This window comes from Geotrypetes seraphini, chromosome 2 (genome assembly GCF_902459505.1).
Source record: "Geotrypetes seraphini chromosome 2, aGeoSer1.1, whole genome shotgun sequence".
NCBI lineage: Eukaryota > Metazoa > Chordata > Amphibia > Gymnophiona > Dermophiidae > Geotrypetes > Geotrypetes seraphini.
In genome coordinates this window covers 486,622,224-486,648,928 of record NC_047085.1, presented here as the reverse complement: position 1 = coordinate 486,648,928, position 26,705 = coordinate 486,622,224, and the positions used below count along the sequence as shown (strand labels likewise).

General features: G+C 43.7%; 1 protein-coding gene across 1 annotated transcript in view; it reads left to right on the top strand.

The window, feature by feature from the left end:
• The first annotated feature begins 3,167 nt into the window (after nt 1–3,167).
• The window catches only part of WNT3A (Wnt family member 3A), a 110,227-nt gene continuing 86,689 nt past the window's right edge, over nt 3,168–26,705 (top strand). The window contains exons 1-5 of the mRNA XM_033932899.1: nt 3,168–3,276; nt 4,329–4,594; nt 5,233–5,529; nt 7,948–8,020; nt 16,310–16,373. Of these exons, the coding sequence (XP_033788790.1) occupies nt 3,168–3,276; nt 4,329–4,594; nt 5,233–5,529; nt 7,948–8,020; nt 16,310–16,373 (809 nt within the window). The remainder of the gene's footprint in view (nt 3,277–4,328; nt 4,595–5,232; nt 5,530–7,947; nt 8,021–16,309; nt 16,374–26,705) is intronic.

The following is a 26,705-nucleotide window of genomic DNA, read 5'->3' as shown; positions in this document are numbered from 1 at the left end:
ACGCTAAATATTAGTGCGTGAAATGCTAATGTGCCCATTATATTACATTACATTACATTAGAGACTTCTATTCCGCCTATACCTTGCAGTTCAAGGCGGATTCCAAAAGAGCTAACTGGACATTTCCAGTGAAGTTACAACAGTTTTGGTTTTTTGGGGTTTTTTTTTTTTTGGTTACAAGGGAGGAGAGGTACCTGGATTAATTCCGGAAGAACTTGCAAATTGGATATTAAATTGACTGTACATTACTGTGTGATATAACAAATAGATTACAGTTAGAGTACAAATAAGATTACATAACATTTCAGGGATCTGAATACTTGGTTGGTGTTTTGGGGAGGAAGAGATTATTTAAGTGGAGGTTTTGGGGGAGAATTTATCTAGGAGGAGGGGGAAGAGTTGGGTTAAGATATCTGGATACATTTTTTGAAAAGTAGGGTTTTGATTTCTTTTCGAAAAGTTTTGAAGTCGCCCGTTGCCGTCAACAGGTTGGAGATGGAGTGGTTAAGTTTTGCTGCTTGCGTCGCCAGAAGGTTATCAAACATCTTTTTGCGCTGAGTGCCCTTGAGTGGAGGGAAGGCAAAAGGGTTCGGAGTTCTTCTTTGTCTTGAGGTGAGGATCTGGTTTAGGCGGTTGTTTAGATAGGGGGGGCGGAGCCATTTAATGCTTTGAATAATAGACAGTAGAATTTGAATATTCTATGGATGCATTAGCATTTAGCGCGCGCCTTAGTAAAAGACCCCCACAGATTTCCTCGCGATAAATTTCATGAACAGCTGGGACCACCAGGGCATTACTGTCCAAGGAATGTGTTGATCGATAAGTACAAAGGGCGTCTAAGAAAACTGGAGATTTTCTACCAGCCAAAGTTTGAAAAACAAGTAGCAACAATTTACAATGAATAAGATATTCAATTGGCAACCAATTCTTTAAGAACAGGAGTGATGTGTTCAGATCTAGAAGTTCCAGTTATTAACCTTGCCACGGTGTTCTGAACAGCCTGTAAAGATCCCAAATATTTCTTTGGAATACCCATTAGCAAGGAATTCCAATAGTGGAAAAATCAAACTTTGAATAACTAAACAAAAATTAGAACTGATTAACACTGACTTCAAAGGGCATAAAAGCCTCAGTTTAAAAAAGATTATTTTTTATGGAAGAAAATACAAACTGAAAAAATTTCAAAAGCAAAAATATCACACATAACCATCGACTGTACATAAACAGTAATAGAGTGAGACAGGTCTAACATCCAAAACTACATGTCGTATATGTGCAATAACATTATAGAAAGATATAAAACAAAAACCAAATAAATCTTATTGAACTTAAAAAAAAAAAAAGATTATTTTTTAACAATGTAAGAAACATGGTCTTTCGTTTTCAAAAAAACATCCAAATATGTTCCTAAAGTTTTAAGTGTTCTTACAAATGAAATAGTCGCTTCCTTAAATAATAATAATAATAACTTTATTTTTCTATACCGCTATAGTCGAAAGACTTCTAAGTGGTTCACATTGAGAGAAGGCTGGACAATCAGCGAATTACAGAATGCAAGTGGAAAAATGTAACATAAGAAATAGGAGTTACATAAGAAATTATATCAAGGTTGGCAAAGGGGAAATATCATAGTGAGTGAAGGGCATCTGTTTAGGAGATGAATTTGTCAAATAGAACGGTTTTAATTGATTTTCGGAATGCGCTGTAGGTCTGCCTGGCTCTATTTATGTAGTTTCCCTGCCAGGATTGCTGTTTGCTTGCTTGGAACATGAAGGTTCTGTCCAGGAAGGATTTGTATTTGCAGCCTGTGATCTTTGGGTATGTAAAGATGTTTCGGTTTCTGGTTGTTCGTGTGGGGTTGTGTAGCGTGAAGTGTGGTAGCAGGTAGGAAGGTGCTAGTCCCCAGACCTGTTTGAAACAGATACATGCAAACTTGAACAATATTTGCGCCTCCATTGGCAACCAGTGCAATTTTTTGTAACCAGTGTTGGAAAATCATGAATAACATGACTTGAAGGCAAAATGATTTTGGTCTTCTCCACATTCAATCGGAGACTGTTATCATACAGCCAATTACTGATCTTATCTAAAGAGAAATTCAAGGAATCTAGGGTTTCAGCATGATTTGTGCATATCTTCCTCGCAGGCTAAGGCCATTTTTCACCAGTCAATAAAAATGGCTTTTTTTTTTTCTAAAAAGAGGACATGTCTGGTTAAATCCGGATGTCTAGTAACCCTAGTAGATGAACTAACCGGTTAGAACAGGAGCACCAACTCTGCCCCCGACATGCTCCCTTAAAAAATACAACTTATTTTGAGGAATTGGAAGAACTGGGATAGGTTAAATTACACTTTCTGGTGGGAATCTCTTTGTCATACTTTTAAAATGGAACGTCTGATGGCTATACAGCAGGGAAGGTACAGGAAATTTATAGATGTTTGGGAGCCATTTACTAAGGGCTCCTTTAATCAAGCCACGCTAGCGGTTTAATGAGCGTAATAGCGCACGTTAAACCGCCGGCCGTGCTAGCCGCTAACGCCTCTCTTGAGCAGGCGGTAATTTTTAGGCCAGCGCGGGGGTTAACGCGTGATGAAACGTCACGCGCGTTAACCCCGCTAGCGCAGCTTGATAAAAGGAGCCCTAAATTCTGTAAGGAATGATAACTGACTTTATTTTACTGACCTTTAAACAGGGTGGGAGGGAGGGGGGAGGGGTTTGTATTGGAATTTTTAGTTTCTTGTAGGTATTTATTTTCTTGATTACTAGGTGGGAGGTTGGGGGAAAATAATTGCTCATTAATGTCTGTAAGTTTAATGTGCTTTTCTTGCAATATTATATGTACATGAATTATTTGTTTGCACAATTGTAGTTTGGAAGTTTAATAAAGATTCTCAGATTACCTGGTGGTGCTGTAGCACAGTGTTTCTCAACTCAGTCCTGGAGTACCCCCTTGCCAGTCAGGTTTTCAGGATATCCACATTGAATTTGCATAAACTTGATTTGCATGCACTGCCTCCATTATATGCAAATGTCTTTCATGCACAGTCATTGTGGATATCCTGAAAACCTGACTGGCAAAATGTGTCCACATTTGTACATATATTGAGAACAATCACTTATCCATATAGGACTAGATTCAGTAAATGACACTGAAAAAAAAATCCACATGAAACGCTATTCTATAGTCAGTGTTCCAAGTTGTTTGCCATTTATAGAATGGCACTTGGAGCCAATTTCCACACCAAACTTTGGGCGTGAGGATTTACACCCAACTGGTAAGTTCCCTTCTATCTGTGCCCTTCTCTTCCTCTGCCAACTCCAGACTCCATCCCTTCTGCCTTGCTGCGCCTTATGCTTGGAACAAGCTGCCCGAATCCCCAAGGCGGGCTCCGTCTCTGGCAGTGTTCAAGGCCCAGTTAAAAGCCCACCTCTTTGAGAGTGCTTTCAACTCCTAACTCCTCTCACCTTGGGTTCTGCATCCCCAACCCTGTCCAAGTTAGATTGTAAGCTCTTGCAAGCAGGGACTGTCTAGAAATGTCAAAATGTATAGTGCCGTGTATGTCTGTCAGCGCTATATAAGTGATAAGTAGTAAGTGAAACCTGGCGTAAATCCTAGTTTTTAACTTAGGCATGAATCCTGGGTATTCAATATTCCTGCACATATCTGAAATGGAAGCCCCTGACAACCCCCCCCCCCCTCCTAACATGCCCCTCGGATGGACATGCCCCATTTTGAGTTGTATGCTATTTGCGCCAGATAAAATTTAGGCGTTGTTTAGACGTCCAGCAGTAGAATGCTGAGCGCGATTTTTAAATGCATAGACGCACCATAGAGCGTCGCGCTCAGCGGTGCTGGGTGAATCTAAGCATGTCTATATTGTTAGACGTCCTTTAAAGAATCACCTTTTAGGTGTTGCATAGACATCCTCAAAGCGTCTATAACGTTATCTTGTGTTAGCGTTAGGCCATCATTAGAATGGCGATTTTATGCTGGGGGTTTTTTTTTACATTAAAATTGTATGCAGAAAAAGGCTGTCACCACTATTATATTTAATTTATTTATCTTTTAATTATTTATATACCACTTATATCCTATGTGGTATTTAAAATTGGCTCCTTTATCATATTTCTCGTCTGTTCTGGTTGCCCAGGGTCACAAGAAGCAGTGGGGGATTTGAACCAACAACGTCTCAACAACAACTCAGTAAACCTCCTGTCGGTTCCAAAACTAAGCTTATATCCTCTTGATTTACAAGCAGTCATTTCTTTAGGATAAATATCAAACACGTACCTTGAACACTTGTCCAATTCCTCTTTTGGCCTCTAGGTTTCTCAAAGTACATGAAGTTGCGGCCACTGAGGAGGCTGCGTGATTACATATCAGATGACAACTTTCGTACAGTTGTTACGTTATTGACAACACCGTTGTTGGATTACTGCAACTCTATTTATGTAGGGTTGCCTAAATGTGTTTTGCGTGCCTTACGGATGGCACAGAATGCCGCCGCTGCTCGCCTTATTGATCATGTGTCCAAATTTGACCATATCACCCCAATATTACGAGCGCTTCATTGGCTGCCCATTGAGATACGGGTATAACTTAAGATCTTTTGCTTGATGTTCAAAGTGCTTCAAAGCAATTGTCCTCTAGCTGTTCGCTCACTCTTTCGATGGTACTCTCCTGCCCGTGAGTTGCGGTCTGCTTACAGTTTGAGATTGAGAATTCCATCCTTAGCAACTGTGAAACTTGCTGGCAATCGGAATTCCATGTTATCGGTTTGGGGCCTGGTTCTGTGGAATGCCCTGTTGGTTTCTATGCGTCAATTGACCATGCTTTGTCAGTTTAGAAAAGAGGTAAAAACTGTATTATTTGCATGTTCCTTTGGCACCAGCTGAGTCGGTGTATGAGATTCTATCTTTCAGTGTTAGGCTGTAGTTGGTACCAGCTTTGAACTGTCTTTTTGAAGATATATTTTATGATTGTGTAAAGGTGTTCTGATGTTTTATGATTTTTTTTTTGTGTGTGTATTGCTATTGCATTTTGTTGTTTGTCATTTGCTGATTTTTGTATATTTACATTGTTCCCCACCTAGATTTGTAGATAGGCGGGCTACAAATAATTTTAAATAAATAAATCATGCCACAGAAAGGCTCAGAGGATTGGAGACCTATTCTGGATCTAAAGTTGGTCCACCGCTTCTTGCAGTTACCTCTTTTCTGCATGGCAACAGAGCACAGTGATAGCTACTGTCTCTGAAAGCGAGTTTCTGGCATCCTTGGATCTCACAGAGGCTTTCCTCCATCTTTCGATCTACCTGGAGCATCGCCAGTTTCTGCATTTTCCATGTTCTGCATCAGCATTTTCAGTTCGCAGTTCTGCCTTTAGCAACAGCGCCCCGCACGTTCGCCAAGGTGATGGTAGCTGTGGTGGCTTTCTCCGCCGGCAGGGGATCCAAGTCCATCCTTTCTTGGACAACTGGTTGAGCCAGGCTTCATCTCATCAGGAGTGCGAAAGTACAGTGGAGACGGTAGTGTTTCTGCTGCAGGCATTGGCAAGTTCAGGAAGAACAGCTTGATGCCCTCCCAGTCCCTGGAGTATCTGGTCCTTCTCTTCAACTCCAGATAGGGTCATGTCTTTCTTCCTGAGGCATGCAGTCAGAAACTTCAACAACAGATCAGAGATCTCCTGGACTGTCCAGCTCCCACAGCCTGGCATTGTCTGCAGATTCTGGGGTCTATGGCAGCCTTCTTGGAGGTGGTCTCCAGGGCCAGAGTGCCATTTACAGAAGTCCCTCCACTCTCAGTGGTCTCCGTGGTGTCATCCCCTTCAGATGCCACTCCCCTGGACGGTTTGCAGCAGTTTGAGGGGGCGGCCCTCTGCCAGGGCTGGCTTCTTCGGATTTCCAAGTGAATGAATCTTATGATGTTGGGTTGGGGTGCTCACTGCAGGGGGGCAGTGGTTTCCTCGTCAGAAATGTTGGTCGATCAATAGTCTGGAGTTTCAGACAATTTGGCTTGCATTACTCACTTTCCAGCCCTTCTGGAAGGAAAAGCAGTGCGAGTATTCTCTGACAATGCCACAGTGGTAGCGTACATACATCGGCAAGGGGACATAGGAAGCCCTTGGACCAGGAGGCTCACATACTGTTCCGCTGGGTGGAAGCGCATCTTCTTTCTCTCTCGGCGGCCCATGTGGCCTGAGTCGATAATGTTCAGGCAGCCTTCCTCGGCCCACGGATCCTGGACCCAGGAGCAGGGTCTCTCTTGCAGAAGGCATTCCGTCTGCTCGCTCAGTTCTGGGCTCAGCTCCAGATGTACTTATTAGCTTCAGCAGAGAACTTAAAGGTCAGCACTTTTTCAGTCAATTCACAGCGAGGAAGCTAGTCTCTGGTTGATTGTATCCTCAAATGGATAGCTTCAGACTGGCCTCATCACCCATGGTATAAGGGTCTCATCCGTCTTCACTGGGACGAGATACTCCAACTTCCTCTTCATCGATATCTTCTCAGTCAGGGACCGGTGCCCATGGATAACCCACAGTGCTTTGGTCTTAAGGAATGGCTCTTGAGTGCTCAGCTTTGATGAAGCATGGTTTTTCAGATGTAGTTCTCTCGACTCTCTTGCGCTTGACGAAACCTTCTACTATGACTTTTGATGCGAAAGCCTGGAAGGCTTTCCAACAGTGGTGTGCTAAGGATCATGTGGAGCCTGAGAGGGCTCCCATTTCGGCGGTCCTGGTTTTTCTTTAGGCAGGTCTAGAACAAGGTTTAGCAGTAGCCTCTATTAAAGTTCAGGTTGCAGGCCTTTCCTGTTTTAGAGTGCACAGAGCCACTAGTTTGCTTACTGCTCATCCAGCTGTGTCCAGGTTTATGGGAGGGGCACTTTGTGTTGACCTCCCTTACGTCTTCCTTTCCCTTTGTGGAATATTAACATCGTTCGGCAGGGCCTTGGAGATGCCCCATTCAATCCACTGAAGGATGCTTCTCTTCTGGATCTCCAATCAAGACTGTCTTTCTGGGTGCCATGGTCTCCGCATAGCGTATTTTGGAGCTTCAGGCTCTTTTGTGCAGGGAGTCCTTTATTCGGATTCCAGATGCGTCAGTTATTCTCCATACTGAAGCATCCTTCCTTTCTACCAAAGGTGGTTTTTGCCTTCCATGTCAACCAGGAAGTTTGTCTGCATTTCCTTCCACAGGCTTAGAGCAGAAGAAGTGGATCTTACACAAGTTGGATGTCAGGAGAGGCTTGCTCCACTGTTTGGAGCAGACTAATGATTTCCGGCTGTTTGGTCACCTATTGTCCTGACTGCTTCATTTGCCCAATGACTTCGAATGGCCATTTCTGGGATTTACTTTGCCCATGGCAAGCAGCCATCAGTTTTTCTTAAGGCCCACTCAACTGTTGCTGCATCATGGGCAGAGTCTCGCGTGATTCATCCAGATGAAATTTGCAGGGGAGCTATTTTGTCCTCTCTTCATACTTTTACCTGTTTTTTTCTGTGTGGCTGTGGTAGCTCACTTTGATGCTGTTTTTGGGACCTCAGTGTTGAGGGCAGGCTCTTCTGTCCCTCCCTAGCTTCTACCTTTGCTTTGGTACATCACCTAGTGTATGGAATCTGAAAGAGACGTAACAGAATGGAAGATTAGATGTATACCTTCGATAATCTTCTTTTTGTTAATCCCTGTAGGATTCCATACAACTGCCTTCTTTGTGTACACTCAGTAGTTTGGAATAGCCTACCTCTTTCTACCTTGATTATTCTCCTTACAGGCTTGCACACTTTCCAGCCACTTGACAGATATTATGGGGAGTTTTCTGTGAATATGCACATTGCCGAAGGCTTTTCTAGGGGTGCTCCTTGCACAAAGCAGGTTAGTTCTACATTGTTCTTCAATGTTTTTCTGAGTTACTTTTGTGCCTATTTTTTACTTTTTCATGTTTTGCAGAGCACACCAGTTCAGACTTTGTTTGTGTTGCTGGGGATCTTCCCCCTTACTCCATTGTCATGGATTTGTTCAGGTATGTTGCTTGGCTTTGGGACTTAACTGGATATGTTTGCCAGCTCTCAGGCTAAGGGGGTGGAGCATTTGCTCAGAAAAGTGTTTGGATTTCTGCAACTTCCGGACTGCGGGTTGGGATTGAACACCTAGCATATGGAAGCCTACAGGGACTAACAGAAGATTATCAAAGGTATAAACTTAATCGTCCAATAGTAGCAGCATTCCATGTTGCCGATCCAAGGCAAGCATGGTTTACCCCATGTCTGTCTCAACAGCAGACTATGGACTTTTCCTCCAGGAACTTGTCCAGATTTTTTTTTTTTTTAACCAGCTACATTAACCGCTCTTACCACATCCTCTGGCAACGCGTTCCAGAGCTTAACTATTCTCTGTGCAAATGTCAATGTTATGGTAGCAAAGTGATGCGCTTTTAGCCTGCATTTCAGTACAAAGCCTATTAAAAAAAAAACTATGGTATGATGAATTCCCTGACCCTTACTTAGGCTCTTATTAGCTGCCTTCAAAAGAATGAAAGACTGCGTTGACCATACATTGACTTCAGCTTAGAAAGCCTGGGTTTACACAGCTGTTACAGGCTGATGTCTTAAGCAGCAGAACTGACCCTCTGGCTAAACTGTGGTACATAACTCATGTTACAGTACCTACAGCCCCTGTCATGCCATCGCACTTAATAGTAATTGCATTTCTTATTTATAAAGGGCTGTCAGCACTCACATTGCTGCCCTAGATAAATCAAATGGAACACAGGCTGGTTCTGCCTTTCAAGGAGTCTACTGTATAGCCTAGACAGGATTAACAGTACACAACTGTTCCTGGATGACTGTACAATGTTTATTTGTTTAGATTTCTATCCCGTTCTCCCGGGAGCGTAGAACGGGTTACAATTGACATTCACAATAAAGTTACAGGACAATAAAGTTATAGGCAATCGAAGAAGAGACAGGTGAGAAGACGTAGAGAGAGAAGGGGAATGTGGGAAGGGAGGAGGGAAGAGGAGGGGAGAGAAGGAGGAGCGGAAGGGGAGCAAAGAGTTAAAGAAAGGGGAGCAGTCAGGGAATGATGCTGAAAGGTTCATGGTCCAGGCCCACGTAAATGTCTAAGCGTATGGCTTCTACTATAAGTGTAGTCCCATGCCATTCTGAATGCTTATATATTCATCAATGAGATCGTGTGATGTTTATTTAGGACCATTTTCTGATGCAGTTTATGAAACATGGCCCATGTTGGTCTGTGGTTCGGATAATCTTACTATCAGATAAGTCTGTATCAAGCGTCCCTCCCCTTGGTACGCCATTGCCGGGTTTTAAAAAGCTGTCTGGACTCCCGGACATGGCCTCAAAAAGGGGGACATGTCCGGGGAAACCCTAATGGCTTATAAACACCTGAATGGTCCATCCAGTCTGCCCTGTAATTATAATTTCATGATTCAATTAAAATGTCTTTTTTCTTTGTTATTTCTGGGCCATAGACCTTAGAAGTCTACTGAACTTAGGGCTAGATTCACTAAGCCCACCGATCGTGTCCCGATCAATTTGCGACCTCTTTGCAACCCCGACCCGATTCACTAACCTTCCTCCCGATCCGATCCGCACCCTATCCGATCTGCCCTTGCAAATGAGGGGAAACAGCATGCAAAGTAGGAGGGGCCTCGATTCACTAAAGAGAAGCAGGAACACCAATTGGGCTGGCTGATCCATACTTCAGCGACTGCTGAGGACCAGTCGCTCACGTCCATGCCGACTGTCCCGCTCTCTGCGAGCCAGTGTTTTTAACCTGCGGTTTTAACCTGCGGGTTAAAAGCGGGGCTGCACTATGGCATTGTTCCAGGCTGGGGAATGGGACGGGAATGCAGCCCAGCTCCAGCTGCATTTTTTTCCAGCCCCAGGACCAAGGTCAAACAGCTGCCAAAAAGAGAAATTGGGGTGAAATTGATTTCAGCCACCCCCTCCCCTTTTGTTTTGACTTCAAGCTTTGCGGAGAGAAAGCGCATGCGCGGATCGCCTCTCCAGGCAGAGAGGATGGTCTGCGCATGCGTCTGGATCGCTCTGCAGCGATCCGTGTGATCGCTTGTGGGCGTGTGTCCGATCAGGTCATTTACATGGGGACTGTTTCGTGAGTCGATCGCACGGCAAGACTCGGCCACGGATAGCCCACGGATCGGATGGAAAGGTGAGTATTAGTGACTCTAGGCCTTAGTTTCCAACTGCTGGAGTTGCCGTTGAAGCTCACTCCAGCCTATCCAACACCATCTCATTTGCGGGATTCCGAGTGTGAAAGGGAGGCCCATTCGTATTCTAATTAGTGATCTTCCGTGTTCACCCGCACGCTTTTATGAATTCCATCACCGTGTTCCTCTCCACCGCCTCCTTCGGGACAGCGTTCCAGGCATCCACCTTCTAATTCTTCTATATTTTTTTGAGGTGCACTGACCAGAATTGCGCACAATTTTCAAGGTGCTCTCGTACCATTGAGTGAAACAACGGCATTATACAGTAATATTTTTTTTTCTTTTTCTAATGATTCCTAACTTCTTATCTGATTTCTTAGCTGCCACTGTACACTGGATTCTTCGATGCTGTGTTGCTCATTTCCTTGGTTCCTGTTCCGTTTGTTTATTTTAAAAAAATGTATATCCCGCAATATTAAAATTTCTATACATAATTTATAACAGACAAATACATCAAAACAGCAACATCACCAGGTCCTCACAATTGCTCGGGTACATTTCCCCCTCGGCATTCGCAATGGCTGGGAGGGTGTAGACCAGTGGTCTCAAACATGCGGCCCGCCAGGTACTATTTTGAGGCCCTCGGTATGTTTATCATAATCACAAAAGTAAAATAAAACAGAGTCTTGATCGTGTGTCTCTTTAGCTATAAATTACAATATTATTATTAAGACTTAGCCAAAAGGAAAGATTTATAAACTATAAAGAGTTCTACCGCATGCAAAATTGTCATTTCTTTAATAAGACATTAACTATTTTTTCTGCAGCCCTTCAAGTACCTACAAATCCAAAATGTGGCCCTGCAAAGGGTATGAGTTTGAGACCACTGGTGTAGACGGACTGGAGTGAGCTTTGACCGAGACTTCATAGTTGGAATCTAAAAACAGTACCGGGGAGAGCTTTGGATTCTTGCCCAGAAATAGCTAAGAAGAACAAAAAAAAACAACAACAACAACAAATTTACAGATTGAATCAGGTTCGGCTGACTAGATGAACTATTCGGGTCTTTATCTACCGTCATCTACTGTGTTACTATGGGCTCCTTTTACAAAGGTGCGCCAGCACAAGATTGGCGCGCGCTGTAGTGTGCGCTAGCTGAAAAATTACCGCCTGCTTAAAAGGAGGCGGTAGCGGCTAGCGTGTGCGGCATTTTACCATGCGCTAAAATCGCTAGCACGCTTTTTGTAAAAGGAGCCCTATGTTTCTATGATAGGGGAACGGCAAGGCAGCGAATAGAGAAAAACCGCAAATAACTTTTCATGTTATTCATGGTTTTTCTGTAAAAAAAAAAACAAAAAAGACACAAAAACGCAAATAACCTGAACTGTTCCAGTGAAAAATGCAGCTGGGAGCAGAAATTTTCTCTGTGCAACGCCGGGCCTTCGATCAAAAAACCGCAAATAACCGAAACCCTGGACCGAAAACCATAAATGCGGAGGGGGAAGTGTAATTGGTTCCATAATTGTGGTCCTTACACGTAGAATATAGATTTCCTCACAGCTGATATGTGTATTCCATTTAGACACTGCTAAACTGTTCTAAAATGATCTTCTTAGTATTTCTCATAAACTTCATAGAACTCCAAATTTTAATATACAGTAGACTTTCTGTTAACTGGAACTCAAGCAACCAGTAAAAAAAAATAAATATCAAAGAAATAATGTAATACTTACATAGAAATGAAAATAAAATCCATGACATGATAGAAACCTTCAAAATCATGAAGGGTATAGAGAAGGTAGATAGGGACAAATTCTTCAGGCTGTGTGGAGCCACAAGTACAAGGGGGCACTCGGAGAAATTGAAAAAGGACAGGTTTAGAACAAATGCTAGGAAGTTCTTTTTCACTCAGAGGGTGGTGGACACATGGAACGCGCTCCCGGAGGCTGTGATAGGCCAGAGCACGCTACAGGGGTCCAAGGAGGGTCTAGATAGGTTCCTAAAAGAAAAGGGGATTGAGGGGTACAGATAGAAGCAGAGGTAGATTATAGGATTAGTCAGAAACCACTTCACAGGTCATGGGCGGGAGCGGACCGCTGGGCGCGATGGATCTCTGGTCTGACCGAGTGGAGGCAACTTCTTATGTTCTTATGTTCTGATGGAAATTTAAGTGTAAACTTGGCATATCACAACCTAAGTATGCCCACGCTTTGCCTACTGGTAGTTTAGCTGGAACAGTTTAAGGCAGGGGTGTCCAACCTGCGGCCCCGGTCGAGGGCGATGCAGTGTTTTCCTCTGCTGCCCCCGTTTGTTTACTGTTTTGCCAGCTCCCTCCTGTGTCTTGCTGCAGCGTTTGCCTGTTTGTGCGGCCCCAGAAACATATTTTTCGCCCAATGCAGCCCAGTGAAGCCAGAAGGTTGGACACCCCTGGTTTAAGGTATGGCCTGTTTTTAACAGAAACTCTCAAGCAACCAGAAACTACATTTATCTGGCATCTATCAAGCCCCATGGGTGACGGTTAACTGAGAGTCTACTGTATAAAGGAAAAGCTTTCCTTGTGTCACAGAAAGCTTGAAGGAGTAGCCTAATGGTTACAGCAGTGAGCTGAGGACCAGTGGAGCCTGGTTCAAAATCCCACTGCAGCCCCTTGTGATCTTAGGCAAGTCAATTAGCTCTCCATTGACTCAGGTACACACTCAGGTTGTAATCCCTCCGGGGGCAGAAAAATTTCAATTGTAACTAAATATACACAGGTACAGAACTTACCCTCTCTTTTACTAAGGTGGGCCAACTGATTAGCGCGCGCTAATCGAATTAGCACGCGCTAAACGCTAACACATCCGCAGACTAACATGCACGCGTTAGCATTTAGCGCCCGCTAATCGGTTAGTGCACCTTCGTAAAAGAGGGCCTTAGATTGTGAACCCACTTGGGACAGAAAAAAGTACCTGCATACGGTATGTAAATTAACTGTATTTTACATACCCCCCTGTTTTACTAAGGTGCGCTAACGTGTTTTAGCGTGTGTTTAGCGTGCGCTAAATCTACGTGCGTGCTAAACACTAATGCGTCCATAGACTAACATGCACGCGTTAGTATTTAGCGCCTGTTTAGCACGCACTGTAAAGCATAACGCACCTTAGTAAAAGGAGCCCTTCGTATTAATGTAATTTTAACTGTACCTTTTCCTTGAATTGAGGACTTTTGCTTTGTAATTCACATTGAATCAGAAACGTCATAAAAATGACGTCATAGAATCTATGAAGAAATTTCTGGAATACCAGAAATAATATACCCCTCTCTTTTATTAAACTGTGGTAGAGGTTTCTACTGTGGCCCGGAGCACTAAATTGTCCGATGCTGCTCCGACGTGTGTAGAAATTCTAGGAGCGTCGGAGCAGCGTCAGAGCATTCAGCGCTCCAGGCCGTGGTAGAAACCTGTACCGTGGCTTAGTAAAAGTGGGGGAGGATAGTAGAGTAGAGAGATAGATGTGGAGGCAGAATGGAAGGTGAGACTGGGAAGGACAGGAAGGATTCCAAGCTGTGGGGGAGGGTCTAAGCGCCTACTCAGGTTAACTCTAGGCCCATTCAAAATAGCAGGTGTGGCTATGCCACCGGAGCATAAGAAAATAAATAAAAATTAAAAAGATAAACATTAATGGCCTCTTTTACAAAGCCGTACCAGCGGATGCCGTGTGGCAACAGCCCCGAAACCCTTTAAATCTCTATGGGCTTCGGGGCCGTTAGCACAGCGCAGCCACTAGTGTTGCTTTGTAAGAGGCCGCCACTGGTGACCAAATCTTAGGGCTTCTTCTATGAAACTGCTCTAGCAGTTTTTAGCGCAGAGAGCCGCGCTGAATGGCCTGCGCTGCTCCCGACGCTCATAGCAACTCTGTGAGCGTCGGGAGCAGCGCGGGCCATTCAGCGCGGCTCTCTGCGCTAAAAACTGCTAGCGCAGTTTCATAGATGAGGGGGTTAGAAAGTTTTATTTTGTCTGAATATTTTGGAGGTTATAAAAATCAGTTTTTGTGTTCTGATGTACAGGTCAAGGAAAGAAGCCAAGGCAGCTTTGCTGGATGGCTAGAAATTTTTTTAAAATACTGTCAAAGCTTCTAATAACACAAATTTACAGTTTTAACAGAGAAGGTCTAGCAGAGGGAGGGGGGGTTAAGATAAAATTTATTGATTTTATAAGATAAATTAACAATCTGTACAAATCATGGAAATATATACATATGAATATATAATAACATATATGAAGTAGTACATAGCAGAATCAGTACATACATTATCAGCGGGAGAAATACATGTGAACATGGAGAAGAACACTCAGCGAGCATCACCTACTAACATTAAACCAACAGAAAGTGATCAATATATGTTCTGAGCGATATATTCCAAATTACTATTTGTCAGTGGTCTAAAACACAGCAATTTTGAACAGGGCTCCAGACTTTAAGAAATGCGCCAGTGGAATGATGTTTTTCTGCAATTACCCTTTCGAATTTGGTAGTGATGCACCAGACCATAAATTCTACATTGGATAAGTTCTTCCAGTAATGCAGTATATTTTTGATAGCCAAAGCAATAATAATATATTGAGGAGGCGAGCATTTGATTCTGAGAGAGGTTGCGTGAGGCCCTGTTGACCAAGGACAATAATTTTGAGATGTAGCGGTTCGTGAATCTTTAATATGGATGAGATAGTGTTCCAAACCTTATCCCGGTATACCGTGAGGTGAGAGCATTGAAATATCATGTGAGGCAACGTTCCAACTGACAGCCCACTGACAACAGTATTTTTTTAATACAAATATTTATCTAAATGAAGGCCAAGAATGAGTCTTTGCGCACGGATCCATGTTTCATACAGGTGACCCCCGTCTAGAGTAGATGATGGTAGATAAGGGCCAATTGGACTATGCATTCTGTTCTGCTAGGAGCCTGTGACCTGGATTGGCCACCTGTATAGTAATGCTTATGTTCTTTTATTCAGTTGTTTCCGCCTACACAGTTCTGGTTAAAGATAAATTCCAGTTGCCTTAAGCTTTTTTTGGCCAGCAATCAAGTGGGGGTAGGGTGATGGACTTGTATTGAAAAGCACAAGAAAACCACAAATGTGATCTCAACTCTGTAACTGAAAACTCTGTGTTTTGGGTCTATACAAAAAGACATAAAAATAAATGAATAAAAAAGTGAAAGCGTAAAACATACAAAAAAGTGTGCCATTAGATTTAAAAAAAAAATATTTAAAAAAATGAAAAAAAGTAAAACCGTATATCTTGAAACTGAAAAATAGGCATACAAATATTTGAAGATAACAAATACAATTCCATATTAACATTAATGTATTAGACAATCTATAAGATATATCAACATAAAATGTATGCATTATTATAGAACATGCATAGAGAAGATACCTCTAAAAACAATGTGTAACCCATTGCAATCTGCAAATTATTTGTTAACTTTGAGAAAACGGAATAAAATCAGCATCACAAAAAAAAAAAAGTTTAATATATTCTAATGTAACCAACCTGTAAAACAAATATGCCCTTAGCTTTTTATCAAGTAGAATATTTGATTTGTCAGTGCAGATAACTCTAAATGAAGAACAAAGGAAGGTCTTCAACGAAAAAAGAAAGACATAGGGCTCCTTTTACAAAGGTGCACTAGGGCATTAACGCATGCAATAGCGCGCATTAAATTCCCGAGCGCGCTAGCCACTACTGCCTCCTTTTTAGGAGGCGGTAGATTTTCGGCTCTTTGTGCGTGCGCTATGAACCCTAGCTCACCTTCGTAAAAGGAGCCTATCATTTTTTTTTTCCCCCCGGAAAGGTTTACAATTCAATAGTACCTTGTGTAAGCTCATGGCCCTCTAGTTCTTTGATCGACTGAACTGCTCTTCCTACATATTTAAAACTGAGTTAATTGCATTTGTCTCATGCTATATTTATTGACTACAAGATGAGGTGGGGGGGAATGTTACCTTTAGATAATACACAGGTGCTGTTTGGTCCTCTGTTTTCTCCTGTACAGTTGGTGACGCACATTAGAACACATTTCCTCCCGTTCATTGGCTCGTTTTATTTAAGACCTTCCTTTGTTCTTCATTTATAGCGATCTGCACCGAAGAATCGAATATTCTACTTGGTAAACAGCTAAGGGCATATTTGTCTTACAGGTTGGTTACATTAGCATATATTATACTTTTTTAGTGGTACTGATTTGATTCTATTTTAGGACAGCTTTTTGTAGCTATGATATTTAACTGATGTGTATTTTTTTGCCGACTGTTGCTGTTTTTATTATGACTGTTGTGTGGAATGAATACAATCTATTGTAAACCATTTTGGAACCGTGGCTTTAAGTGGCATGTCAAATGTATTAAACCAAAACAACGGAGTTGAAATTGCATTCGCGGTTTTCCTCTTGTCTTCAATTCAAGTCCATCGCCCTACCCCGCTTGATTGTTGTTCTACTCATCTTTGTGTTCTCTGGTTCATCATCTTGCCTTTTCTGGTCCATAACTAATCCAACACCTCGGTTCACTATGGGCTCCTTTGACTCAGGTGCGCTAGCGGTTTTTAGCAAGTGCTAAAGATTAGCGCGCGCTAACCCCCGCGCTATGCGTAAAAACGAATGCCAGCTCAATTGGTGGCCTTAGCGTCTAGCGCGTTTGGCAATTTAGCGCGCGCTTAGCGTGCGCTAAAACCACTAGCGCAGCTTAGTAAAAGGAGCCCTATATCCCCAATAACCTTTACCCAAATCTGCTTTTACCAGTCCTAAACATGCTTAAATTCAGTATCAGTCCTGGTTTCCATAATCTCCGCAGGCATTTGCCACCCTCAGTAAATAAGAATTTCCTCATATTTCCTCTGAATCTTGCTTCCTCCAGCTTCATCTCATGATCTTTTATCCTTCTCATCTTTTCTATGGAAAATTACAACTTCTTGTAATGTATTAACGCCTGTTAAAAATGATCAAAAATATTAACATGTTTATCATAAATGTCCTTCTTTTCTCAAGTGAATACACTTTCAGGGCCAGATTCTGTAAATAGCGCCATAAATTAGGCAGTGGTAGGCATCCTATTACCGCCTAGCTTAATTCTTTTAATTGGCTTTAATCGGCGTAGTGATGGACTGTGCTGTTAAAAAAACAATTTAAAAGTTGCTTTAAAAAGTAGGGCCCATAAGTGCATCCATAGCAAGCAGTCTAATGTCAAAGTTGGCATGGTTAGGGGTCGAGTTGACCTTAGGTGCTGGTAGACAAAGTAGGCAATGTAGGCCACTATAACCCTGGCCTATAGTACATTGCAGATGCCCAACCCCCTCTTTTACAAAGGTGCGCTATGCTTTATAGCGCATGCTCAATATTAGCACGCGCTAAACATGCTCTAAACGCGAATGCATGCATGTTATCCTATGGGCGTGTAGCGTTTAGAGCACGCGCTGCTTTAGCCCCTTAGGCCCTCTTTTACAAAGGTGCACTAAGCGTTTTATTTAGCACGATTAGCGCGTGCTAAATCAACACGCACGCTATACGCTAATGCGTCCATAGGATAACATGCATGCATTAGCATTTAGCGCGTGTTTAGCTCACCTTTGTAAAACAGTGGGGAAAGTTTTGTGACGGGGCATCTTTAGCCAAGATTCTTCAATTGGCTCCTAAGCACGACTGACACACTTCTGATACCACTTTGGTGGACGGCTGCTGATTTAGACGCCATTTACGGAATCTGGCCCTCACTATCTTAAATAAAGAATGGACATTAAGATAAGTGCACCAATAAGCTGATCGTCGTAATAATGATTCACGTATATAATTCACTAGATTTTAAATATCTTTTCGATCAGCTACAAGAGGTTTTTGACCGATGATAGAAATCCTATTGACAACTTTTTGAATTCATATTCTATGTGGCGCAGGCATCTGAGGTCTTTTCCTCTTGATTATAAAGCATACGATCGCAGTTGTGTGCAGAAACCTGTTTTTCTATTTATTATGCTCCTCACTATCTTAAGCCTATCTGTGTAAGAATTGTGCTGCAAGCTACATAACATTTAAGTAACTCATTCTTGACCTGCATCCATCCTTTCAATGTCCTCACAAAAGTACAACTTCTAGGCATGTAGACAGGACTAAAAGTTTTTTTAGAGAGGAAAATTTTGGTCTTTTTTTCTGTTTCAGATATTCACATGAATAAAATTTTTGAAATGTGCATGAAAATGTTTACTACCTGCGAACTGACTTTCTATAGGTTCATTTTTATGTTATACACACTCAGTATATTAATTACAGGTGAATATCACAATCTCTATGGAACTTCACCTTCCTCAAACAAACTTACCCCCTCTTTGACAAAGGTGCGCTAAGCTTTTTAGCGCACGCTAAACGCTAACGCGTGCATGTCATCCTATGGACGTGTTAGCGGTTAGCGCACGTGTTAATTCAGCGTTTGCTAAATCTGCGCTAAAACGCTTAGCACGCCTTTGTAAAAGAGGGCCGTAGTCATAGAAAGCAATCTGAATGGATTCATTTAAAGACCTCAGCGGCTGCCTCTCAAAATCCAAAATAATTTCATTTTGAGATTATTGTAACTGGCCTCCTCATTGGTCTTTATAATAACTTGCCCTCCTCCTTTACAAGGCCGCACTAGTGTTTTTAGTGCCGGCCGCAACGGTAACAGCGCCGAAGCTCATAGAATTCCTATGATTGCTGTCACCGCCACAGCCGGCGCTAAAAAACGTGCTATGGTTATGCAAAAGAGGGGGTTATATTTAGGTTAGGACCGTTCTTCTCTATGCCATTTATAGTTACATCTTTTTTTAAAAAAACCTTTATTTATTTTTAAAACTACAGTTGCGCACAATAATTAATACATTTACATAGAATAATTGATATTAAAGCACAATAACTTACAGGATTTGATGACAGAAAATGATTTCCCCCACCCCTCACTCAAATAATCAAAGAATAAATAAATATCTATAAACAACCTAACATACCCCCAAATCATTCTAAAACATACCCCCCTCCCCATCTAAAAGGTCAATCCTTACAATACTCAGTTAATAGTTCCCCAAACATCCATGAATTTTTTTGGAATTTCCTTTCTGAATTCGTCTTAAAAAGTATAAACGATATCGCTGAAGGGCTGTTGGGTAAGAGTTGCCTCTTTACGGATGATACCAAAATCTGCAATAGAGTAGACACCCGGGATGGTGGGACCCGGAAGTGACGTCAGAGAATGCCAACACCGCCACGGGCAGCACGTTCATGATGCTGCTTGCACCAGGAAAAGCAAAAAACGTAAGAGGGAAAGGAAGGGGCGCATGCGCACAGCAGGGGGAGTCAGGAAGGACCGGGGGCAGAGAGGAGAATGGGTGCCGGCGCCCCCCACCATGACGGCACCTGGTGCGTAACCGCCCCACACCCCCCCTTGCTACACCACTGGCTGTACAAAAGAGATTGTATTAGATGCTTATCTCTTTAACAAGGGAGAAAATACAGGAAATGACAGCGGAACGGTGAACCGACCAAAATAAAAGGCCTTGGAAGATAGTAACATAGAAACATAGCAGATGACGGCAGATAAAGACTCGAATGGCCCATCTAGTCTGCCCAACCTGATTCAATTTAAAAAAAAAAAATTTTTTTTTCTTCTTAGCTATTTCTGGGCAAGAATCCAAAGCTCTGCCCGGTCCTGTGCATAGGTCCCAACTGCTGAAGTCTCCGTCAAAGCTCAATCCAGCCCATCTACACCCACCCAGCCATCGAAGCCCTCCCCAGCCCATCCTCAACCAAAAGGCCATATACAGACACAGACCGTACAAGTCTGCCCAGTACGCTCAAGGCCTAAAATGGAGTCAAAGTACAGTAAACAATGGGAGCTGGCAAGGCAAGGCGGTGAGCAAGTGGCATTAGGAAGTAGAAGTGAGGGGGATGGGATGAGTGAGCAAGAGAGGATAGCAGCTGTCCTCGTTGCCATCCAATTTTCCTTTGTGGGGGGTGGGGTGAAGATGTAGTGGTTAGAGCTACATCCTTGGCACCCTGAGGCTGTAGGTTCAAACCCCACGCTACTCCCTCTGACCCTGGGCAAGTCACTTAATCCTCCACTGCCCCAGGTACATTAGATTGTGAGACCACCAGGACAGATAGGGAAAATGCTTGAAGTACCTGTATGTAAACCGCTTTCAGTATGGTTGTAAAACTACAGAAACGCAGTAGACAATTCCCAATCCCTTTCCCTGATGTCATAATGCCTCATTCCACCAATGCCCAAGAGCCAACTTCATCAGTGATGTCACAATGGCTTCATTGTTCTATACTTGGCTCACTTCTGATACCGCATTGGAGGAGAGTGTGGCATAGTGGTTAGAGCTACAGCCTCAGCACCCTGGTCTTGTGGGCTCAAACCCCACACTGCTCCATGAGACCCTGGGCAAGTCACTTAATCCTCCACTACCCCAGGTACATTAGATAGATTGTGAGACCACCCGGACAGATAGGGGACATTCTTGAAGTACCCGCATGTAAGCCGCTTTCAGTGTGGTTGTCAAAGTACAAAAGGCGGTATACCTTCCCCTTTCCCGTCATGTAGATTGCCATTCTCCCTAAAGCAAGTTCACTTTGCAGGATTGCAAAAATGATATATCCCTTAGGTTGCTCAAAGCGTATTATTACACATGTCCCAGATATCAGCTGTGAGAAAAATGAGCCCGTGAAATCCGGCGAGGAGCTTTGGGCTTTGTTCTTTAAGTACACCGGTGCATTTCTCAAAAAGGCCTCTGTTATTTGCTGGTTTAAAAGGATAAATATTAACCATAGATTATCCAAGACATATCACTGTATCTAAACTCTCGAGAGCATCAAATCAAACCAAAACGGGGGAAATCCTTCCATCAAAAAAGAATGACCTTCAGCTGTGTTACTACAAGAGCTAGGAGGGTTACCATCCTCTGGATCTTAAACTAAATATAAGTCTTGGCACAGGACCCGCAAAGGCTGGGGTTCTTTGACTGTCAAGCCCTGCATGTCAAAGCTGGTATTTGCTTAATGGTGAGCAGCCACTAAACCATTGATGACGATTTGGCAGCTTGCCTCGGTAGCTTTTTCTCTCTCTCCCGAAGGAAGTCATTACTGTTACTGTAATAAGCATCGCGTTAGTGTTTTATTAGAATGTAAACACATTCGTAGGCACCTGTTAAGTTTTAACTTGTGATAGTCTATCAAATCACAGTTCTTCTGTTTTTGATTGCTTCATGTAACTGCCACACAACCCATAAATGTTCCTCAGTCGCAACAGTAAACAAATTTGTGGTGTAGTTTAATATGTCTTTATAATGACTAATGTACACATGGAGCCTGTCCTGTATTTGCTCACCAAGATTCCTATTTAGATTGAACTCTGTTAGAGATAGGACATTTTATAGTAAGAACATAAGAATAGCCTTACTGGGTCAGACCAATGGTCCATCAAGCCCAGTAGCCCGTTCTCACGGTGGCCAACCCAGGTCACTAGTACCTGGCCAAAACCCAAAGAGTAGCAACATTCCATGCTACCGATCCAGGGCAAGCAGTGGCTTCCCCCGTGTCTTTCTCAATAACAGACTATGGACTTTTCCTCCAGGAACTTCTCCAAACCTTTCTTAAAACCAGCTACGCTATCTGCTCTCTACCAATAATAAGGTCCAGTGATTTTGTTTTAATATGAACCATGTCAAATGTGAAAACATGAAGTAACTGTTGAGGAAGCCTGACAATAAGGTAAAACGGGCCTGTATCTTTTATGTTACGCAAGCAGCATTATTTAAAAAAAAAAAAAAAGATTTGTGTGGGTTTTTTTAAGGATTAATGAATGACAAGAGACCCATTAACAAGCAGATCAAATCGCTAATATCTGCATTGGCATGGTTACTGAGGTCCTTTTTCATCTATAGATAAAAATTTGTTGAAGTAATTTACACTGGATCTTACTAAGCAGCATAAGAGCATTTTACAGTTAGCTAATAGGAATCTAATGAGCGACGGAGCATTTACCTCACTGGCCCACGGTCACATGCTCTTATGGTGCTTATTTTTATTGGTGGACTCCTTGTGGTCTAAGTTCATCTTGGAATTTTGCTGCACATTGTATAGTCTGCCACTTTCCAAACCATTGTCAAATTTCCCTACCAGTTGACATTAGGCTCTTTAGTTGGAGAAAATTACCAGGATATGGTGGATAGGGAAGCAGTCTGTGGTGTGCCTCCAAGGTAGAGCTGCCCGATTTCCAATTCAAATCGATTCACCGACTCACTGTGGGCAAATCGCTTTGAACTGATTCATTTTCAGGAAAAAACAAACTCACCAATTCATCATCAGTGGCACAAGTCTCCTCGCCGACGATCTATTCTGCGCAGGCCCGCTCGGACCTGTCTTTCTGCCAAAGCCCTTCCTTCTACTGTAACTTGACACTTCCTGTTTCACAAAGCATGGGGTTGCATTGGTGGGAGGACTTTGGCAGGGGGGAACGACTGAGCGGGTGTGTGTTCGGCGTACACAGTACCAGCGTAGGGCACAAAAGTTAAAGCTTTCCCTCCCTCCTATCCCCCTGTGAGTCACCTTCCAATCAACCCCCCCCCCCCCCCCCACCATGAGATCTGACATAGACCTCCCAAAGCAGCAGCAGCAGTGGTGGGCAGGAAGAGGTAGACGCTCGGAATAGGCTACTCCTGACCAGCCCCTTTCCTTTGCCGCATCACTGATGATGGCAGACTGGATGGACCATTCGGGTCTTTATCTGCCGTCATCTACTATGTTAATATGTTATGTTATGAAACCATGATGGCAGATAAAGGCCAAATGGCCCATCCCTTTTGCCCATCCTCAGCATCTATGATCTCCTCTCCCTGAAAGATCTCACGTGTTTGTCCCACACGTTCTTGAATTCAGACCACAGGGCCAGATCCACAAAACTTACCGTGCCTTTAACGACGGTCGCCAAACAGGTTCCAGCCGGTTTAGCATGCCAGTATTGTACTGGCCGATTGTCAGAATGGCTCACCATGGTCTTTTCCAAGCTTCCTAGCAGACTCCTACTCTGCCATGCAAATGTAGTGCAATTATATTTTCATGTCACTGACCTCTCGCTAAAGGGGTAAAGGAAATCTCGTAGGAGCTGTACACAGTGGCATAGTGGCACCCAGGGAGGTGGTGCCCCTTCCCTGCCCTCTTTTCCACCCCACCCCCATCACTCCTTCCCACTCTTCCTGCCATGCATGCACCCCCCCTTCCCCCATAACTTTTTAATTTTCCCGGCGCAAGCAGCATCGCAAACTTGCTGCCTGAATCGTGTCGGCTCTCCCTTTGACGTCACTTCCTAGATGTGGGGCCCGGAAGTGACAGCGGAGAGAGCCGACACCGGAGCGGGCGACAAGTTCTTGATGCTGCGTGCACCGGGAAAATTAAAGAGGTATGAGGGAAGGGGGTGCATGCATGGGGAGTCAGGAAGGACCGGGAAGGGGGGGAGACGAGAACGGGTGCCGGCACCCTCACCAGGAGGGTGCCTGGTGCGGACCGCCACCCCCATTACTATACCACTGGCTGTACAAAAGAGTTTGTATTAAATGCTTATCTCTTTAACAAGGGAGGGAACGGTAAAGTTTAGCAGGTGAAGAACTTATGTGCACAATAGAAGAGCGGGACTTGGGTGTAATTGTATGTGATGATCTTAAGGTGGTGTCAAGTCAAAAGCGCGCTGGGACAAAGGCGTGCCCAGACAATTGAGCGCAGCGCGCGCCACTCTAAATTACTGTTTTTAGCGCTCTGACGGGGTTGTGTGGGGGGGAACACCCCCACTTTACTTCATGGACATCGCGCCGCGTTGTGGGGGCGTTGTGGAGGGTGTGGGGGGTTGTAACCCCCCACATTTTACTGAAAACTTCACTTTTTCCCTGTTTTTAGGGAAAAAGTTCAGTTTACAGTAAAATGTGGAGGGTTACAGTCCCCCAAACCCCCCATAACGCCGGCGCGATGTCTATTAAGTAAACTGGGGGGGTTCCCCAACAAAACCCCCCGTCGGAGCCCCTAAAAACTGTAATTTAGAGCGGCATGGCGGCACGCACTGCGCTCAATTGTCGGCGCGTGCTTTTGTCTTTCGCGCCGTTGTCTATGAACCTCTTAAGGTGGCCAAACAAATTTTCCAATTGGAAAATCCAGACCCCCCCTAGATCCGCCCACCCAGGCCCGCTCAGTTATGCCCATTCCTGCCCTAGCCCCGCCCCACTGCCTGCCTGCCTGTTGGGCAGGGAGGAAGTCCACGCCTGTGCGGATGCCATGCAATGAAGTCACATGCATGCGCGCGTGTGATGTCATCATGTGGCATCCGCCCATGTGCGGACTTCCTCCCTGCCCGATGCGATTTCAGGAGGCTTTCCAAAACTCGGACACAGTGCCGGGTTTTGAAAAGCTGTCCGGACCCCCTGGACATGTCCTCATAAGGCGGACATGTCCGGAGAAATCCGGATGTCTGGTAACCCTAGCCCTGGTGTCCAAGTGGTCAGTCCACCCCTGCCTCTGGCTAGTGTATGCGCTCGTGCCTAAAGACATACACGCGTAGGAAAGTAAATGCCCATTTAATAGAAATTCCCTCCATGTGTGCAAAAATTCAAGAGAGCAGTACTTGATGGAGAAGGCAGAGAGATAGAGGGGCATAATCAAAAAAATACGTCTAAGTCCGTTGTACGCCTAAGTCGCTAGTCGCCCAAAGTCAGACATGTCCAAATTGCATTCTCGGAAAATACGTCCCCAATTTTTTTTTTTTCCCCGAGAATCGTCTACAGGTACGTCCAGTCGTTTGATTGTCCATCTATCTTTATACCCCCATTCTTGTTCAAAAATTCATCCAAGTCAAAAATGCCTAGAACAAGGGGTCAGCAAAATGATGGACTGGGCATCCAGACATGGCAACAGAGTAGTGGGGCACCTCACAGGTCAAAAAGGGTGCCACGTAAACATCTCACCACAACTCCCTTATAGGTCATGGTGAGCCCCCCAAACCTACTAGACCCACCTGTCTACCACCCCATTAGCCCTTATGGCTGCAGGTGCCACCTATATGGCAGTACAATAGGGTTTTGGAGGGTGCACATATTTCACCATGAATACAGTGGTTAGAGTGGCTTATGGGCCTGGGTCCTCCTCTCTATGGTTCGCTAGCCCAACCCCCCAGACCACTTAAGCCACATCTGTGCAGCTCTACTAGGCTTTCCTATGCCAGGTGCTGATGTTCTGGAGGCAGGTATCTGCGGTTATTTTCCGATTTTTATGGCAGTGCGGGGGGGGGGCAGTGATCACTGGGGGAGTGTGTTGAGGTCTGTACTTTGTGTCTGCAGTGGTTATCTGATCACTTCGGATACCTTCTGGGCACCTAGGGCTCCTTTTACAAAGGCGCACTATAATGCCGCGCATGTTAGTCGCTACTGCCTCCTCTTGAGCAGGCGATAGTTTTTTGGGTAGCGCCCTTAGACCTGTTTTTAGATCGCTTAAGTCACTATGTATAAGTTCCATCTAGGCAGTCTCGTTAAACTTTCGCTTATACTTGCAGTGCAACTAACCTCCTCTTTTACTAAGGTGCACAATTCGATTAGCGTGCACTAATCGAATTAGCGTGCGCGAAATGCTAACGCGTCCATAGACTAACATGCACGCGTTAGTGTTTAGCGTGTGCTAAATCGATTAGCGGGCGCTAATTGGTTAGCGCACCTTAGTAAAAGAGGGCCTAAGTCTAGGTCAGCCCAAATGCCGCTCTCACCACTCCTCCTAAAACGCCGCTTTCAGCTCTGGGCGTACAGCGGCCCTGAAACGGCCTAAGCTGTTTTTATATATGTCTACAACCCGTTTCGATTATCAGCACTTGGACAACCTGTCTTTAAGGTCGTCCAAGTGCCGATTTGGGCGGGATTTTAGACGTATTTCTGTTTCGATTATGAGCCCCATAAGGTATAGTTGTCCTTCTGAAGAAAATTAAATAGACAAGCAAACAGGGGGAAAAAAACGAAACAGTACAACAAATGCAGATTCTGCAGCACAGAACTGGAAATAATTATTCCTCTCATGCTGGATTTAATGTTCTAATATCAGAGAAATGTTTTCAGCAAAACAATGTGGAACCAGTCCCTGGACTCCCAGAGGTTAAAACGATGATGTTTATTAATACAAAATTAAAATGCAATACACAACATGATAAAAATGCAATACACAATATGATAAAAATTATTATATGAGTCATATGTTATGAGTATTATTATTCTTGTATGTCCATTTGCTTGTATTCCAAGTATCCCTGAAGAAGGCATATATTGCCGAAACACCGCCAGTGTAGGGTCTGTTTACAGCAAGTGACTTCATTAACTGAAGCTTTGTTGGCTTTTATCATATTGTGTATTGCATTTTAATTTTGTATTAATAAACATCATCGTTTTAACCTCTGGGAGTCCAGGGATTGGTTCCACATTGTTTTGCTGAAAAC